Source organism: Crocodylus porosus, unplaced genomic scaffold (genome assembly GCF_001723895.1).
Source record: "Crocodylus porosus isolate Cpor-Errol unplaced genomic scaffold, CroPor_comp1, whole genome shotgun sequence".
NCBI classification, from domain to species: Eukaryota; Metazoa; Chordata; order Crocodylia; family Crocodylidae; genus Crocodylus; species Crocodylus porosus.
In genome coordinates, this window is record NW_017728886.1 from 145,242,872 (window position 1) to 145,260,024 (window position 17,153).

The 17,153-nt window shown below is 43.2% G+C and overlaps 1 protein-coding gene and 1 long non-coding RNA gene across 3 annotated transcripts in view; one reads left to right on the forward strand and one right to left on the reverse strand.

Annotated features, from left to right (window-relative positions):
• Positions 1-8,588, reverse strand: part of LOC109314952 — a 17,596-nt gene extending 9,008 nt beyond the window's left edge. Inside the window, exons 1-2 of the long non-coding RNA XR_002102397.1 lie at positions 7,829-8,588; positions 1,348-1,351 (exon numbers count right to left, since the gene is read on the reverse strand). This is a non-coding gene — a long non-coding RNA (uncharacterized LOC109314952). The remainder of the gene's footprint in view (positions 1-1,347; positions 1,352-7,828) is intronic.
• On the forward strand, positions 435-13,390 carry LOC109314940 (heterochromatin-associated protein MENT-like). 2 transcript variants are annotated; one of them, XM_019542341.1, is made up of 8 exons: positions 435-542; positions 2,526-2,712; positions 3,228-3,332; positions 4,512-4,649; positions 5,173-5,290; positions 8,745-8,887; positions 9,925-10,092; positions 10,775-13,390. In XM_019542341.1, the coding sequence occupies exons 2-8, from the start codon at positions 2,545-2,547 to the stop codon at positions 11,177-11,179; spliced, it is 1,245 nt and encodes a 414-aa protein (XP_019397886.1). In that variant the 5' UTR covers positions 435-542; positions 2,526-2,544; the 3' UTR covers positions 11,180-13,390. The 2 variants fall into 2 exon arrangements, with proteins under 2 accessions (XP_019397886.1, XP_019397893.1); XM_019542348.1 differs by having other exon boundaries at positions 3,228-3,314.
• The last annotated feature ends 3,763 nt before the right edge of the window (positions 13,391-17,153 follow it).

Consider the following 17,153-nt stretch of genomic DNA (forward strand, 5'->3'; position numbering starts at 1 on the left):
GTACCGCAGCCAGTACTGGCAGTGGCTGCAGCGATCATAGCAATTGGCCAGCACTTGCAGGGGGAGCACCGGCACTTCTGCCTGCCCTCCCTGCCCATCACCTAAGCAGTGAGCACAGCTGGTCAGGGGGTGCACTGGTACTTTCAGGGGGTGCACATGCACACCTGTGTACCCCCTATATATTGCCACTGATAGGAACATTTGCCCTCCTCCTTCTGTATGTGTTGAAAGCACAAACAACCTTGACTTAGAGAAGCTTCATTGTTTGCACTCATCCATTAAATCTCACAGACTGCTGTTTAGATGTTGTTTAGTAGGCCAACAAGCTATTCAGACTTGCAACAGAAGCTCTGAAAATTGGTGGGGAGGAGGAATATTGCTAGTGGGGAAAACATCCAGGGAAATAAGGGTGGAGGATGTAGGGGTAGAAGGAGAGGGAGGTGCAAACTGTTTTATATTTCTAAACTTATTCGTTGCCTAACAAGCAGACCCAGAACGTGACTGAAGACACAAGTTAACTCTTCTCGCTCACAGGATCTAAGGTAGCGTAAACATCTGTACGGTTCTATTTAGCTTTAATTGAAACCTCTTCTTAATTAATCCCTACATGATAGGGCAGACAACTGATACATTTTATGCCATGCAATGCAAGAGAGAGAGAAAGAGAGAGTTTTATTTCTCAGGAAGTTTATTTAGATTTCAGAGTTCTTAGAAAATAGTGAGCAATAGTTCAGTGGAAGTTTAATGTGCAAGTCCTGGCTTAAATTCCCTCTTCTACCTTTGAGAAGCCTAGCCCATGTTGTCCACCTGCCAAAGGAGAGCCCCAACTCCTAGGAAATGTGTTATTCTGGGGTAGGAAGATGGGTCCATCCTTCCTGTTGAAACATGTTCAATTTCAGTGCAATAAATTGTGTCATACAGAGTATGAGTGGATGACTACAACCAAATGAACAGAATATTCACTGGGGAAGGGGGGATGACATGGGGTCCAGTAAATTTAAGTATTTTATGTTAAACAATTATTGTATACAACTCTTAAATTGCTCCCTGGTCTCTCCTCTTCTAGGGAAAACTATTCTCAAGCTTGCTTCCTCTCATTGAATCTATGAAAAAGGAATAGCTTCCACATCCAAAGGGAAGGAAGGAAGAAATCCCACCTACAGTAGTTTAGTGATTTCAGTACTCTTCTGGTGGGTGGTAGATGTAAGTTTGAATAATCTCAAGCAGAGGACCCCAATTCTCCAACATCTTGAGGGAAAGCTTCAGCTACTAAGTATGGGAATTAGTGAATGATGGTAGCACCTCCTGCACCTGCACCACCTTCACCTCCCTACTTCGGGCACAGACCAATCTGTCACCTGTGCTCCAAGAATGTGCATAGGGTCAGGCTCCCTGGACAATATAAGTGGAGGAGCAACTAATTTGAAGCACCTGCCAGAGCCCAGGTGTCAGTTTGGCTCCTAGTTGCTCAGCACCATAAGAACTGAAGACGTTAAAGTTATGAAGAAGCATAACTTTATGGGTCTGGAGAATTTTTATGACAAAAACTGAGGCACTTGGAGATTTTAAGTACTTCCAATAATACATGGCAACTAGCCAGGAACTTAAATATTGTATTTTTTAATTTTAATGTCCATAGTGCAAGTTAAGAAAAATTTAGGACCATGAATCCTTTGGGGATGTAACTCTATTAAGCAACACTCACACTCACTGCAGTGAGTTTTGCTTGGGCAAAGGAAGAGCCTCAGAATTCAACCCAGGATTTCTTTCATAAAACTATAAGATTCAAGAGATGGTATATATGTTGATGGGGAAAAAGTAAAAATGTGGTGAATTCATGTATGACAAAATTATTTTTTAAAGTCATGTGGATATTATTTTAGGAGGTAAAGATGGCACAGGGGGAGAAATAACAAGCTAGAGAATTTATTTTCCTACAAACCTAAACCAGGAAGAAAAATAGAACTAAATCATGATGCCTAGAAGCTAGAAGTTCACAAGACAGGAGGTGTTACTTGGTTTAAATAACTAATAAACCCAACTGTTGTTGTTAGGTAACTCACCATGTCTGTATGGAGAATGAGAACATATCATTCATCAAACTGATGGTTCCTTTAGCAGGTATTGAGGTAGCAAGGAAGTTATGAGGACTAAAGAGGGAAAAAACCTAGCCCATTCATGAATAGTCCTCCTCCTATTCTGCCATCTCAGAATCAGGAGTCGAAGAGAATTATTCCAGGAATCAAAAGGAAATGGTTCCCAGTTAGTCTACTGGAACATCCTTGGGCAAAAAAATAAAAAAGAAGAAAAAAGCAAAATCAGCTAGGATAATACTTAGAGGGGAAAAAAATCTGTTGGTGTGTGTCTTCACAAAAGTTTGTATTTGTTTTATTTCATGCCTGCACAATATTTTGCATATTATATAAATATTAATACACTACCTCTAAGAGGAAGCATGGTACTCCACGGCAATGACTCAGCTGGTCTTTAGAATTAAGGAGTAGTGACATCCTGTCTGTCATCAGTTTGTCCTAGGTTATAACAATGGATTTACTTGCAATATCCAATGGCAGTTTTGCCCTTGACATTTTCACGAAGCTGAATGAGTCTTGTAAAGGAGAAAACATTTTCTTTTCCCCTTGGAGCATCTCCATTGGTCTGGCGATGGTCTACCTGGGTGCAAGAGGTAACACTGCAACCGAGATGGCTGAGGTTGGTTCTGAAATTTGACTACATACAGTACATACATAATAGCCGGTTCCTAAATATGCTACAGCAAGCTGATTGTACAGTGTTAAACAGAATGGTGAATAAAATGCATGTAGACTTTAGGGAATAAATTGACTGCAAATGTAATTTATTTCATAGAGGTTCCCACCTTGTGCCACTAGGAGAAAATATCTTGTAGGTGTCATATACTATGCATATTTCTTGACACTCTGAGCCAAATTCTGGTTATAGATGAGCCAGATTGTAAGGCCAGCCGAACGCCTCCTGGGAACTGCCAGGTTATTACGTGGTTCCCATCTAAACTGAATGATTTAAGATAAAATTGCTAAGTATCTCTTATTAGCAAATTAAGAAATAATGGGCATTGAGAATTGATTATAATAAGTAAGATTTTAACTCATGTCACTAGAAAGTACTTAATATTCATTTTACTCTAAAATAAATACTGTGTATGTGTGTGTGTATGTATTTATTATCTTTGCAAACTTTGCTTACAGGTTCTTCATTTTAACAAAGAGGAAAAAACTGTTGTTTCCCCTCGGTCATCGAATCCCTCTTGTGGGAGACCCAGGAAAAGGAAAATGGCATGCATTAGAACAGAGGTGGGCAAAATCCGGCCTGGCAACTGATTGTATCTAGCCTGTGGGTCAGCAGCCACAAAGCCATAGGATCCAGCCTGTAGGGAGCCAGCAGCGCCGGCTGCTGCATCGTGGTGGGCAGGCAGCCCGGTTCTGGCCCCATCCACAGCTTACACTAGCTCCCACCCCATGGGCCAAAAGCAGCGCCAGTTGCATCCTGACATCAGGTGTGGACACTGTCTGCAGATTCCTGGTGGGGACTGGGCAACTGCCTGGGATCATAGCTGATGTGCTGATGCAGCAGCATCACCTGCAGACCTGAGAGGATGCCCCAATCTCCAGGGGGAAGCTGCTGCCTCTGTCTGCAGCTGATTCTGCTTCCCACTCAGCACTGCTTCCGGTGCATGGGCCAGGAGCTGGTGTAAGCTGCAGGGCTATGCTGGACGTGTGGGGCAGTTGGGAGGGAAAGGGGAGACAGAGAAAGAAGTGGCCCTGCCCATGATAAGCAGCAGCGGCTGGTGCTGGGTGCTAGGCAATTGCTGGAGGACCTGGCAGTGGGTGCGCTTGCTGCTTCCAGGGCCGTTCTGGTTGGGTTGTCCAGAACCTGTTCTGGGGCTGCCCTGCAGCTCCTTCCTCTCACCCTCACTCTATGATCTCTTTCTCAGTTATAAAATAATAATTAAAAACATTAAAATATAATAAATACTTAATTACAAAAAGGAAAGAAAAAATGTTTTAAAATATGTGTATTAAATTATGACATTAATGAAAGTACTGAAATGACAATATAATTGACATATGATATGACATATGATTGACAATGTCAATTACACCTTAAATTTGTCGATCAAACTAAACAACTGTTGCTGATTTGCACAGATCAGCATTGTGTGAGCTATAGGTGACCCCTACGGTAATTTAGCAATAAGAGATCAGTGGTGTTGAATTGTTATGTGGTGCCCCCTACCTTATTTAACCTTGAATAGTGCATGGAGCAGTTTTGGAGATTTTTGACCTGTCACATATACACACTGACGGCATAAATTGACATCCAGCATGTCAATTTAAGGGATACAGATTGAGACAACATGGAAACCCCCTTCCCCCCGGTCATATGTTCACGTGCCCTTAGATGTTACAAGGAATTAGAGGAGGTACAACATTTTCAGATGCAAACATGATTTCCAAGTGTCTTCTTTAAAGGAACCTGAACAGAATGAAACTCAAGAAATCCATGTGGGTTTTAAGACACTCTTATCTGCAGTCAACAAACCTAACAAAAACTATGAGCTTAAAACTGCCAACAGATTGTATGAAGAAAAGACTTATCCCCTGGTTCAGGTAAGCTATGGGGCATTACTAAGCTGAAGGGAAAGTTCTGAAAAATGCTTTTGGTATTAACACTTTATATGGACAAAATTTTTCCAGTGGAAGCCTTTTATTTCAATAGTGTTAAAATGTTTTCTTTCTTCTTTATAATTCTGACTATTATATTGTACTGAAGCCTACATTGTAAAGCAGCAAGCAGCATAAAGTTCCACATTATCAATAAGTTCATTTTCAAAATTCATTCAAAATAGTTGGATTTTTCATTCCATAGTACACATCAAAATTTTGACTTCTTGGCTCTAATTAGTGATTAAAAGAAATTTTGAAATGACAGAATTTCCCATTGTGTAGATGACCTTACTGTTAAGGTGAATATTTTTTTAAAACACTGCTTTTAACATAAATTGAATTGTGCTTCCTTTAATAATGTAATATTGTTATACAACAATCCAATTTCTTCAGCAACACTAACTTGAATTTATTGTAGTACCTATTTTAAATGGAAAAACAACATTTTTCCTGTTCTGATTTTCAGAGGTACTTACGGCTTGCTAAGAAATTTTACTGTGCAGAGCCACAAGCAGTTAACTTTAGGACAGCTGCTGAACAAGCCAGAGAAGAGATCAATTCCTGGGTCATGAACCAAACCGAGGGTAAGCTAAGGGGCAAATCCAAAACCTCTTCTTTCTGCCACCACAATCTGCTATGCCCTGCAATGGATAGCTTCATTTCTAATATATACAAATACCCAAGTAGCTAATATGGAAATAGCAGAGAGAGAGGTAGCAGGCAGACAGATAGGCAATTGAACAGCTTCAAGTACTTTATCAAATAACTTACTGAATACAGTGGAAAGACTCCCATAGGTAGGAATGAGCAATGGGGAGAACTGCTAGAAGACAGCAGCATAGCCCTCTAACCTTGACTTCCAACCCTGCAAGGTTCCTTTCTTCACAGGCCCCAGTCAACCCCAGAACTACAAGCACAGGATTTTACCCCAAGAACTCTCCATTTCACTGTCCTAATTCCTTGCAGACCTGTTCACTTGTGTTATCAGTTACTCCAGATCAAAAGGCTGTAGAAGCGGGAAGAAAATCATGCCACTCTTGACATTTATGCCTACGTTCAACAAATAAGACTAGCTTTTACAAGGGAAAGGCAGTGAAGTATCAGGCATCAAGTGTTATGTTTTGAGGCTCTTTTTATGAACCTTTCACACTGTAACTCCTCTCCAGCATGTCCTTGAGTAACAACATTTTTTTTAAAAGAAGGAAAGAAAAAAGATTAATTTGAGAGTTTTTTTAAAGGGAAAATGAATTAGGCCTTAAAAATCACTTGGTGAGAACAGATGCCTGTAGATGTTTGTGACTCGTGTTCTGATATGCTGTAATTACTGTGTGTTGGAGCAGACTCGATTGATTAAATGATAAATTTAATTGAAGGATGGACCTGTCACAGGGCAGTGAAGTGCCCTGCTCCTAAAGAAGGACAGGTGTGGGTTGCCGGGGCAACCCCAGAGGTCAGCTGACCGGAAGGGGGCAGGACCTGGCCCATATAAACAGCCTGGGCAGGGGAAGAAGGCAGTTCCCCTCTGGCAGCTGTGAAAGAGAGAGCTCTGCTGGGAGAAGGCAGAGGTGGGAGGCCTGATGACTGGAGCAGTTCATGGGTGAGAATACCCAGCAGAGGCGCCCTGGCAGGGATGGAAATAATGATGAGCCAGAGGGCTTTGGGTTTATGTTTTAAGCCAAGTTTGAGTTGGGGCTGATTGGCTGTAGGGGTTGGAGGAGGCCTCATAGGAACTCCCCAGTAGCATGGGGGTTTCTGGTGCCAGGGAGGGCACAGCAATCTGGTGCCAGAGAAGGCACAGCAATTTGGTGCCGGAGAGCGGTGCTGTGTTTTGGGGTGTCCAGACCCCGGCCCAGTGTGGGCGATTATCGGGAGGAGCCCAGTGTGGGGGTAGGCAAGAAGCCCCAGTGGGGCATAGGACCCAGGAAAGGGGTCTGGGGGCCAGGTAAGGCTGAGGCTGCCTGACCCCCAATTGGGAGAAGCCCAGTAGGCATAGGACCTGAGGAAGGGGTCTGGAATTGTGAGCAAGGCCCCAGTGTGGGCAGGGAATCGCATAAAGGCAAAGGCAAGCCCAGGAAGGGCGATTCGTATAAAGGTAAAGGCCCTGATGGGGGCAGGAGCGTGAGCAAGATCCCAGAAGGGGGCGAGTACATTGAGTTGAGAAGCCCCCAGGAGGGGGCGAGGGCTCGGAAGGGCGAGCGTAACAAGGACAGTTAGACCTAACAATGTCCAGGACACCTGAGAGGCTTGGGGCATGGTATTAGGGGTGGTAGGAGCCACAAGTAGCCCTGTGGCAGGGGTACACAGAATCAGCGGTAGACGGGGTACCAGCGGGAGTATGCCAAGGGGTACTGTGCTCAAGCGAATAAAAGGCAGCCTCTCTTACAATACTTTCACCATCAAAGTCGTGGCAGAAGAGATAACGAGGGTGCATGGACACCCACTTGGCACGGTAGGGGGCACCAGGAGAGATCACGGCCGCTCCTGGGTCCCCGCCCTGTGACAGGACCCATCTTCCTACCCTAGAATCACACATTTTCTAGAGGTTGGGGCCCTCCCATCAGAGGTGGGAAACATGGGCTAGGCTTCCCAGAAGCAGAGGAGGGAATTTAAATCAGGACTTGCACATTAAACTTCCACTGAACTATTGCTCAGTATTTCTTAAGATCACTGAAATGTAAATTAACTTCCTGAGAAAGAAAAGTAATGCCACTCTCTCTCTTGTTGCATAACATAGACTATATCAGTTATCTGCCCTATCATGTAGGGATTAATTAAGAAGAGGTTTCAATCAAAGCTAACAGAACTATACAAATATTTATGCTACCTTAGATCCCATGAGAGAGAAGAGTTAACTTCTGTTTTTGGTCGCGTTCAGGGAATTTAAGCTCATTAGCATGCTCCAGCAGCCTTGGTATTCATGTATTCAGTGTCCCCATGCTTCAGAGTGGCGGTGAGGGCACTTTAACTAAAGCTGATTAAACAAGCTTTAGTTAATGCACCCCCCCACTGCCATTTTGAAACGCAGGACACAATACATGAGACACTGCAGCTCTAATTAAAGTGCCCTTGCCACCTGTTGGCAATAAAAACCTAGGATTCTAGACTAGCTCAAGGACTGACACACCTTGTTCAATGAATAACAGAAAGGCTTTCTTTACTACAAGCATTTAAAATCAAGTCAAGTGAGCCCAAACCAAATCAAAGTCCAGTAATTAGCTATAAGGTGATGATTTCTCACCAAACAGGTGACGAAGAGGTGGTCTGTTTCTCTTCAACTTCTCAAGTTAGTTGGGTGCATCAGCAACTGGTGTCAAAGAGATTTCTCACTCTTGAAGCGTGCACACGCTGTTTGCTGTTTTACTGCCTTCTTATACCTTTAGTTTAGCATCTTCAAAGCACTCTTTTAGTTGTGTAAATCAAGAAAGAATCCCAAGCAGTAATTGACAGGAAAAACCTGCTCATTACTGGTTATCAGAAATTTTTAATTTGAATGAGTTATCTTCTTCGGTAACAAGAGCTTATCCAGTTTGAAACATATCAAGAAACTGATTAATAGCCAGGGAAAACTTACTAAATCATGAGGAGACATCTATTACATATGGAGAATGTCTCTTCCTGCACATAAACACGAGTTAGTTGCAAAAGAAATATTTACCATACTAATTAATCAAGGATAGACATTTCATATGGTTACACACCAGACAACTAAGAGTCTGCTTGAAATCATTCTGAATATAGCAAGATGAGCTGGAAGAGATACTTCATTATTCCTTCTTAGATGGCCTAGCCATGAACTCGCATCCTGTTGCAATATGCAGTTAGCATTATTATCCTGTATTTTAATTTTTGTGAGTAGGCCCAAGCTTAGCATGAGTTTCAGAGTCATCACCCCCCACCCCACAGCACATGTAAAGACACAGTAGGGTTTTGAGACTCAGACACTGGATAATTACTTGGGCAAAGAAGAAACAAATTTATAACAAGTCACTTACCGTATCATATTGGAATAAAAACCTCAATTTTTCTGATATTTGAAAGGGAGAATCCAGGATCTGCTGCCTACAGGATCTGTTGACTCGCGGACTGCATTGGTCCTGGTAAATGCCATTTATTTCAAGGGAAAATGGGAAAAGCAGTTTCTAAAGGAAAACACATCTGAAAGACCCTTCAGGGTTAGCAAGGTATGTTTCCCAAAATTCCTTGTTAACTAACTGTAGAAAACATCCAAAGAGCACAGTAGTCATTCACCTGGACTCTATATGTATTTATAACTGTATGGGCATGTCTACATGGGGCCATATGGTGCCTTTGTTACTGTGCTGCCATTTATTACTTCCTTTTGGAAGTACTAAAAGTAACAGCCTATACTGCACAGTGCCAGCCGCACACTGTTATTTTTGGCTGCTATGTCACTGCAGCAACATGCTATGTGGGAGGACATTGCTATGGCGAAATAGCAGCAGCATCATGGTTTTGCCAATGGACACTGCGGCACCATAGTATCTTGTGTAGATGCATTATCTGCATTTAAAAGTACTGGTAGCGTTTAAGTAATTTGGGGTGACAACTTTATTACCAATTCCATCAGCTGTATAGGTTAGGTCAGTGTTTGAAACGTGTTTTGCCTTCAAGGAGTGGCTGCTGGGTACCAGAAAACTAGGCAATTTTAATGAACACACTGTGACACTTAACTGGATGACAGATGTGAACAAATCTGGGCCATTTCCAGAGAGTATGTAAAAGACTATGTAAGGGTCAAAGTCAATGGCATTGTATCATTTCCATTGACTTGACAGCTTTGTCTTGACTTTCCCTTTAAGAATTTGTGTTCCTTCATTTATGTTCCCCTGGAACTCAGGGGTTACAAACAAAAAGTGAAATAGAAGAAAATATTGTGAAACCCCTGTAAATTTCTTAACACCCCTTGAAAAGCACTGCTTTGTAATGGAACAACTTTTCAACACTGAAAAGAGATCTCCCTTTCTGCCAGGGTGGGGAAGGGAATGAAAGGAAACCCTCCCCTCAGTGACCTCTGACTCGTGCCTAGGAGTTCCCTACAATCTCAGTGTCAGAGTGCTGTAGCATTTACACATGCCTGAAAAGTTCCCTCTCATTATGAGAACAAATGTCATGGTACAATGAGGTGAACCTTACAAGTCAGCCTTAGTGATAATGCAAATGTTTAGTAATTATTTCCTTTTTTATATATCTCTGACAGACCAAGACTAAACCAGTACAGATGATGTTTTTGAAAGGTATGTTTAAAATACTTTGCATGGACACAATGAAACTCAAAATCATCGAGGTCCCATATATCAAAAACGAACTCAGCATGTTCATCCTCCTACCAGATGACATAAATGATAATACTACTGGTCTGGAACTGGTAAGACCATTATACCATAGTTCTGATAAATTAAAATGGAACTTAATATTTCTGCCTTGCAGGGAAATGCTTATAGTTTGGCAATATTTTCTATATCAGTACATGCAGTTGTTGGTGCTTTTATAGCATGTAGGAGCCTTCTAGAGCACAGGCTGAAAACGGTTAAATAAGGCTGACCTATTCTGATGACAGTATTAGCAATGGTACAACAGAAGTGGTATGATTGATATCATGTATTGTTAGTGATACAGTGGCTATGACTGAAAGGTATTTTCCAGATTAGATGGAAACAATAGCCTTACATCCAAAAGAGCTTACAATATAATTTCAGTTGTGATACAAAGAAAGAGATGAACAAAAAATTGGGGGTGAAGGACAGGACAAAGTTTGCAGCAAAAGGATGTCACTTTGATAGGTACACATCTTACATATGTTAGGACAAGAGATATGGGTCCCTGCCATGCATATAGATTATTGTTAATTGTTATGATTATTATTAATACTACATGAACTCAGATATTTCTTTATTTGTGAAAAATATCAACGATAAGGAATGGCTCTGTGGATGCAGTTCTTCAAGAAGCCAAGTAACCTCACCTCCTATTGAAGTAAATGAGAGCAAAAGTCACTCAGCAACTTGCACCTTAAGTTTTTTAATAAACTTTTTCTTGATTCACTGTAGCTAGAAAGAGAATTGACCTATGAGAAGTTAGCTGAATGGACCAGCCCAGACAGAATGGCAAAAGTTGAAGTGGAAATGTATCTGCCCAGGATCAAGCTGGAAGAGGGATATGACCTCAAATCAACTCTGATTAGCATGGGGATGCCAGACGCCTTTAGCCCAGGCACGGCAGATTTCACGGGGCTGTCTGACAAAAAGGATCTGTTTTTGTCAAAAATTTTTCACAAGTCTTTTGTTGAGGTCAATGAAGAAGGTACTGAGGCAGCAGCTGCCACTGGAATTGTTATAGCAGAGAGAGCACATCTAAAGGCTATAAAATTTAAGGCAGATCACCCTTTCCTTTTCTTCATCAGGCATAACAAAACCAAGAGCATCCTCTTCTTTGGAAGATTTTGCTCCCCCTAGAAGGTATTACTTTCTGCTAACAAAAAGCATCAGAAGTTCACTCTGCAGCTGGAAAATACCTGGCTCGCCAACCATTTGTGTTGATTGTAATCTTACTCATAGCCCTGTGCAATCGCCTTCTTTAGTTCCAACATGGGCAACCTCAGGAACATCTATGTCTTGGAGACAACTGCAGAGGCACAATTCCTGCTGAGCTTCTTTGTTGTTCTGAGGAGATGCTCATCTATCACAGCTTCCGAAGGAGTACAGTATACTCTGTCCTTCCATCAGGCCTACTCTCCTGGCCAGTATCTGTAGAGCAAATCATGGCTGTGTCCCTCTCTACCCACTTGTTTATAGGGTGGGGTAGACGTTAAAGGATCTTGGGCCACGTTCTTACTCCCATGCTTGGAAACAAGATGTGATCAGGTCTAAGTCTGGCCTACCAAGTATCTTAGTATCATAATTGCTGCCAGCATGCTAAAGGACCATTTTACTTCTAACTACCATGTAGCACTTAATTATTAGCTCTCCCAGTGCCTTTAAAGAAAGGGTAATTGTTAATAGATTATGACCTGTCTACAAATGCTAGGCACAGCATAGCCAATTAAAGATAAACATCCAGCCCTAGCTCTGAATGTAAAAATATTTCCCTTCAGGCTTTTATGAAGTTTTATGCTATTCCCCATGCATCTTCTTTTGTTTCTTTGGCCACTTTGAAATATGAATTACGTCTTGTTTACACAGAACCACTTTTGGACGTTGCCATCCTGTTGAAACAACAAACAGTAACTGTTTGTGAATGAGCTGCACCTAAGCACCAAAGGTGTTTAAGACCCTTTTATCCTTTTATTTTTTTTAAACCAACTGAAATTTGACAGATGCTTCCCCTTTTGACTTAACACCACTGTGGTTTGTCCACATTGGGTGCATCTACACGTACTCTTTACTGCAGACTTGACTAATTAGCTCTGCACTAATGTGTCACTATCTACACATCCACCATTATGAGGGTGCAGTAAATGAACTAGCTCCGTTGTAGCTTGGAGATGATCCTATCTTATGTTGGAGTACTTAACTCTGTCAAAACAAATGTGTAGATGGTGACAGGGGCCAGCTGGGGCATGAGGGTGCTAGAGTGAGGGTGACTGCCTGGTGCCTAGCCCCGCACTTTTTAGCACTTTTGTGCCTGAGTCAGCCTTTCTGCCATCCAATGCCACCACCCAGAGCCTGGAGATGACTCTCTGGGCTCCTCCCCAAATCAAGCTGCTATGGTCCTGGGTACACATGTAGATACTGTACTCAGGAGCAGCTGGCTCTGCTACAAACTGCACCAGAGTTTATCACATCACCTAAATACATATCTAGATGCAGCCATTAAGTCTTACCACATGGGCCACATGAGTTCTTTCAAGCTCTTCTCATCAGGTAAGTGGTGAATGTGAAAGAATACAAAAATATCAAATTTCTTATTACAAATGTTCACTTCGGTAAATATTCATGATTTCAAGCAAAGCCAAACCAAAACCATGTGAAACCCCATCCTTGACACAGCTTCTCTAAGTCAAGCCTTCCATTTGAAGATCATCCCTCACATCCTTAAGAATTCCATATAGTCTTACTTATGTCAAAAGAAAGACTGGGAGAGGATCTAACACTCTACCAACACCCACTTATCACACTAACAGAATTAAAAAAAAAACAGTCTGACCTCTCAGACTAGTAAAAAGATCACCCTTTCCCATGGTGCAATCAACATTTTATTTTTTGTCATTCGTGTCCTGCCAGTATTGTTATGAAGCTATATATGGAATGTCGTATTACTTGGACTCATGCTTGTTCTTGGATCTAATCTTCTAACAGTCTTTGTAAGCCAGAAAGGCTAAGAATTATAATTAGCAGAATTGATATCAAAATTGTCATTGATGTGTCCCGTTTAACGGTCATGCTTATGAAAATATGGTATAAAAACTGCAATGCTCATACCTACTTCTTTTAAAGTATTGTTAATGTAATTAATAGCTGGCTTTTAATTTGTACTCTCTCCCAAACCCTGTTTTTAGTAATACAACAGAAAAATAATGTATAATCTTAAAGAACACAGTTTAGCAAAGATGTTCGATACTAACATATATCCTAATGTGCTTTTAGCCCATATTTTACTCCATAGAAAGAATACTGTGCGTCTTGAATTCAAAGAAATAAAAAAATTGACATGAAAATTCTAATTTGTGATTTAGCAAATTATACTCTATTCAGGTTTGTCTGTTTGTTGTGTTTTATGATTCAAAATGTTCTTGATACTTGGCATGCTTTCCTTCCTGCACTTGCAAGTTGACAGCCCTCTCCTTGGTTGACCACAACCAGTTAAGATTTTTTAATATATTACTCATAACTCCATAGGGTAGCAAAATGTTTAAGAACCTGTTAGTTAATGTTAGCTGACTCATTTGCTAGAGGTTATTTTTTCTGAGCATATCGAGACCCTACAGATCTGCTGCTAGGAATCCGCTGCATGCAACAGATAGAAAATGTAACCTGAATAAAGTAATTCAAATTAGTCATGTATAGGTTTCCCTGTACCCAGGTAATTCACTAAAATAACTTGTTTCTACATATGCATATTAACTCCCTCCATGCCCAGTCCCCCAAAACAGACCAAATTCAAGTGTGGCATGAATCAGCATGTGCATTCTGAGGTCAGTGCACTTGAATACTGTTACAGTGCTAAATTTAGCCCAGGTTAACTGCTGAAATCAGTCTGGTTTGTGCCCATTGTTTGTGGCTCTGCTGGACTTGATTTTTTATTTGCTCAGCTGCCAAATGTGCTGATTTTTATATTGCGGACATACTGGTAATACAAATGTTGATCAAAATGATTTGGCTAAGGCAACAGAGGCTGATGCAGATAGAGAGAAGGACTATAAACCTGTTTGCTCCAAGCAAAACTGAAATAATGTACTTGTGCAGAAGGGTGCACACCTAAAATTCCACTAGGATAACTTTGTACCTCTCCTCCATGAAAAATTATCTCTTGGTAAATGCAACCAATGCCTTCTCATATAACCCATTTGCCTCTCTTTTCCAGGCCAGGCATTATGCTGCTAGTAAAATTCTTCTCCAGGTCTCTCCTAAAATAACATGCTACCCCCATCACACTACTTGGCAGGGGAGATCCCATGACCACGATGGTGGTGGGGGAAATACCCTGACCAAGGTAATACAATTAAAATGGCACTGTGTAGTGGAGGGTTGCACCCGTGTCTGCTTGCGGACAGGACCCACTATGAGAGTCTCTATAGTTAGTGTCCCACTGGCCAGCTTCTAGTGGGAGGATCTTGGCTACATACCAAGTTTATGGAAATGGGAGACTCCTCCCTAGCTTGCTTCTGCGACCCTCTGGCTGAGGGCAAGTCAAACTCAGGGGCATCCAAACCCCAAACTTTTGGGCTTGGGACTGCACAGAGGATGCCCGCCAAATGGTTTGGAAGCATCTGAAGCTCCAGGCAGAGGTGGAGGATGTTTGCCAGTAGTAGAGCCACATTTGGTTCTTGAATGACTCACAGATTTGGAATTGATTTGACTGATTTGACTTGGAACATGAAAAAGGCTCCTGACTGGAGGATGGAGCTGAGCATCCTCAGTATAAACCCAGGCCCTGAGAGCTGAGCAGGCAGTTACTTCAGGGAGCCAGGAGAACATCACTCGCTGAAGCTGCTGCTCCCAGAACACCTGGAGGTTCAGGGTAGGAACTATGGAGATGGAGGAGGTTCCTGGTCCTGGGGAATGACCTAAAAATACAGCCTTCTGGGGTTGGATGGTGTGGTAGGGCTGCCTGTGGTGGAGTGGTCCCCAGGAAATGCCACAGCAGTGCCTCCCTAGTGAAAGGTGAGTGTGGGGTGCTGTATAGCCTCTCCCCCCATGACCCATAGAGGGGACAGGTGAGGGGTCCAAGCATTGTTGGACCCAAGGGGCTTAAGGCCTAGTGACCCTGGTGAAGGCGTGTGAGAAAGCTGCATTGAGTAGGGTCTGCATGGGCAGGCTTGCAGGACTGTGCGTAGACTAGCCTTAGAGACTGACTGAGCTGGGTATGGAGGGCCCGAGAAGACCCGTATGAGAGAGAGAGAGAGGGCGAACAGCTCATTAACCTGACTAGAGAAACCCTCGACTGGTCAGTGTTGGGGCCAGGACCAGAATGGTCGGAGGGCCAGAGTGCCCATCATGAGGGATGCCAAGAGCCAGGGGTCTGGGGCTCTGACTGGCCTAGAGATGAGGCCAGGGTCTGTGTGGCCAGAGATCCCAGAGGGGTCAGAGAAGGGAGAAGGGATCAGGGAGCTTGGCAGCCCAGAATGAGGAAGGAGTAGACTGCCTCAGAAGGAGGGATCCAGTTGGGGTCCAAATGCCAGGCAGGCATAGAAGGAGGTCCATCGTGGGGCTGGAGCCATTTAGTGAAGCCATCTGTGAGGCATAGGACACAGTATAAGGGGAGGTTTGGAACTGTGTATTACATACACCCTCGGCATCAGGCAGTAAATGGGCAGCCTCTTGTCTTATAAACAACTACTAATTAGTTACATCAAAGGTGTGGCAGATGAGGCAAGTGGGAGGACTGCCCTAGGCAGGTGGGCAGGCCAAAGATTAGACCAGCTGTGAGGCAGCCCCTGTAACAAGGATGGTCCCTGCGTGGTCCTTCCAGGGTGGTGGAAGGCTGGGGCGAATGGGGCCCTGACTGTGAAGAAGTTTTTCCTAGATTGCAGCCTGAAGCGGTCTTCCAGGAGTTTGCGGCCATTACTCCTGGCCCTCCCCAAGGGTGCCCTGGTGAGCAGTTGTTCATTGACTTCTCCAAAACACTTAGAGGTTTGATCCCTCTAGATATGAATAGCCTTTGCCTGTCTTTGACTTCACGTGAGTGGAGGAATACATCCACATCAAACACCGTAACTCATGAAAACATACAAAATGAGCTGTTTATAAACATCAGATGCCCTATCTCAGGAAACCTAATTCAGGGACACATGGATGACCTTCTGTGAACACCTCAAAATATTGTGGGTTTGCAACCTATATTAAGATATACCTAATTTACATGCAGTCAGGTATTTGCAAAACTAAAATTACTGATCTGGTCCTGTACACCTATTTTTTCTATCCCAAAAGTTTCTTTTCATCCCTTTCAAATATTGGCAAGCCTGAGTGAGACTACATCAGAGCCTCTGTGTAAAAAGAATGAGATGCTCGGGGGCGGGAGAAAGGGCATACAAGGAACGGCATACCTTGAATGAAACTGGTATTTCTTGTCCTCTTCTTTCCTGCCCTCAGCAGGGAGGAGAATAAATGGTAAATAGAGTTCAGAGGAGCCCTCAGCACCGGGGCAGATTCATTGTGTGTTAAGTCTGCATGTGTATGGGTGTTGCATTATTACATGGTAAATCCGTGTGCGTGAGTATGGAATTGTCATGTGTTACATGTGTGTGGCATTACTACAGGTTAAGTTTCTGTGTGTGTGGCACTGTCATGTGTTAATTCTGTGTGTGTGTGTGCGTGAAGGTGGGTATGGAATTACTGCGTGTTAAGTCTGTGTGTGAAAATGGGTATGGGATTATCACGTGTTAAGTGTGTGTGGCATAACCGCAGGTTAAGTCCCCGTGTGCGTGTGTGACGTTGTCGCGTGTTAAGTCCGCGTGTGTGCGTGCACGCGCGCGTGTGTGAATGTGGGTATAGAATTATCGCGGGTTGAATCCGTGCATGTGTGAACATGGGTACGGGATTATCACGCGTTAAATGCGTGGGGGGGGGGGGCATTACCGCAGAGTTCCCGTGTGTGTGTGGCATTGTCGCGTTAGGTCCGTGCACGTATCCCCGCGTGTGTACGTGTAATCACCGCGCGAAAACCCGGCGCGCGGCCCCTGCTGCCCGGCGCTACGCGCTCCTCCCCCGCCCCGCCCCGCCCTGCCGCTCGGCTCCCGCCGCTTCCGGGAGCGGGGCAGTCCCAGCT

What these genes read in the sequence shown, in the direction of transcription:
- LOC109314940 (XM_019542341.1), top strand. Translation starts at nt 2,545, where the DNA reads ATGGATTTACTTGCAATATCCAATGGCAGTTTTGCCCTTGACATTTTC. An exon ending in AGACTTATCCCCTGGTTCAG is followed by an intron (nt 4,650 to 5,172) that starts GTAAGCTATGGG and finishes TCTGATTTTCAG; the next exon opens with AGGTACTTACGGCTTGCTAA. An exon ending in GGTCATGAACCAAACCGAGG is followed by an intron (nt 5,291 to 8,744) that starts GTAAGCTAAGGG and finishes GATATTTGAAAG; the next exon opens with GGAGAATCCAGGATCTGCTG.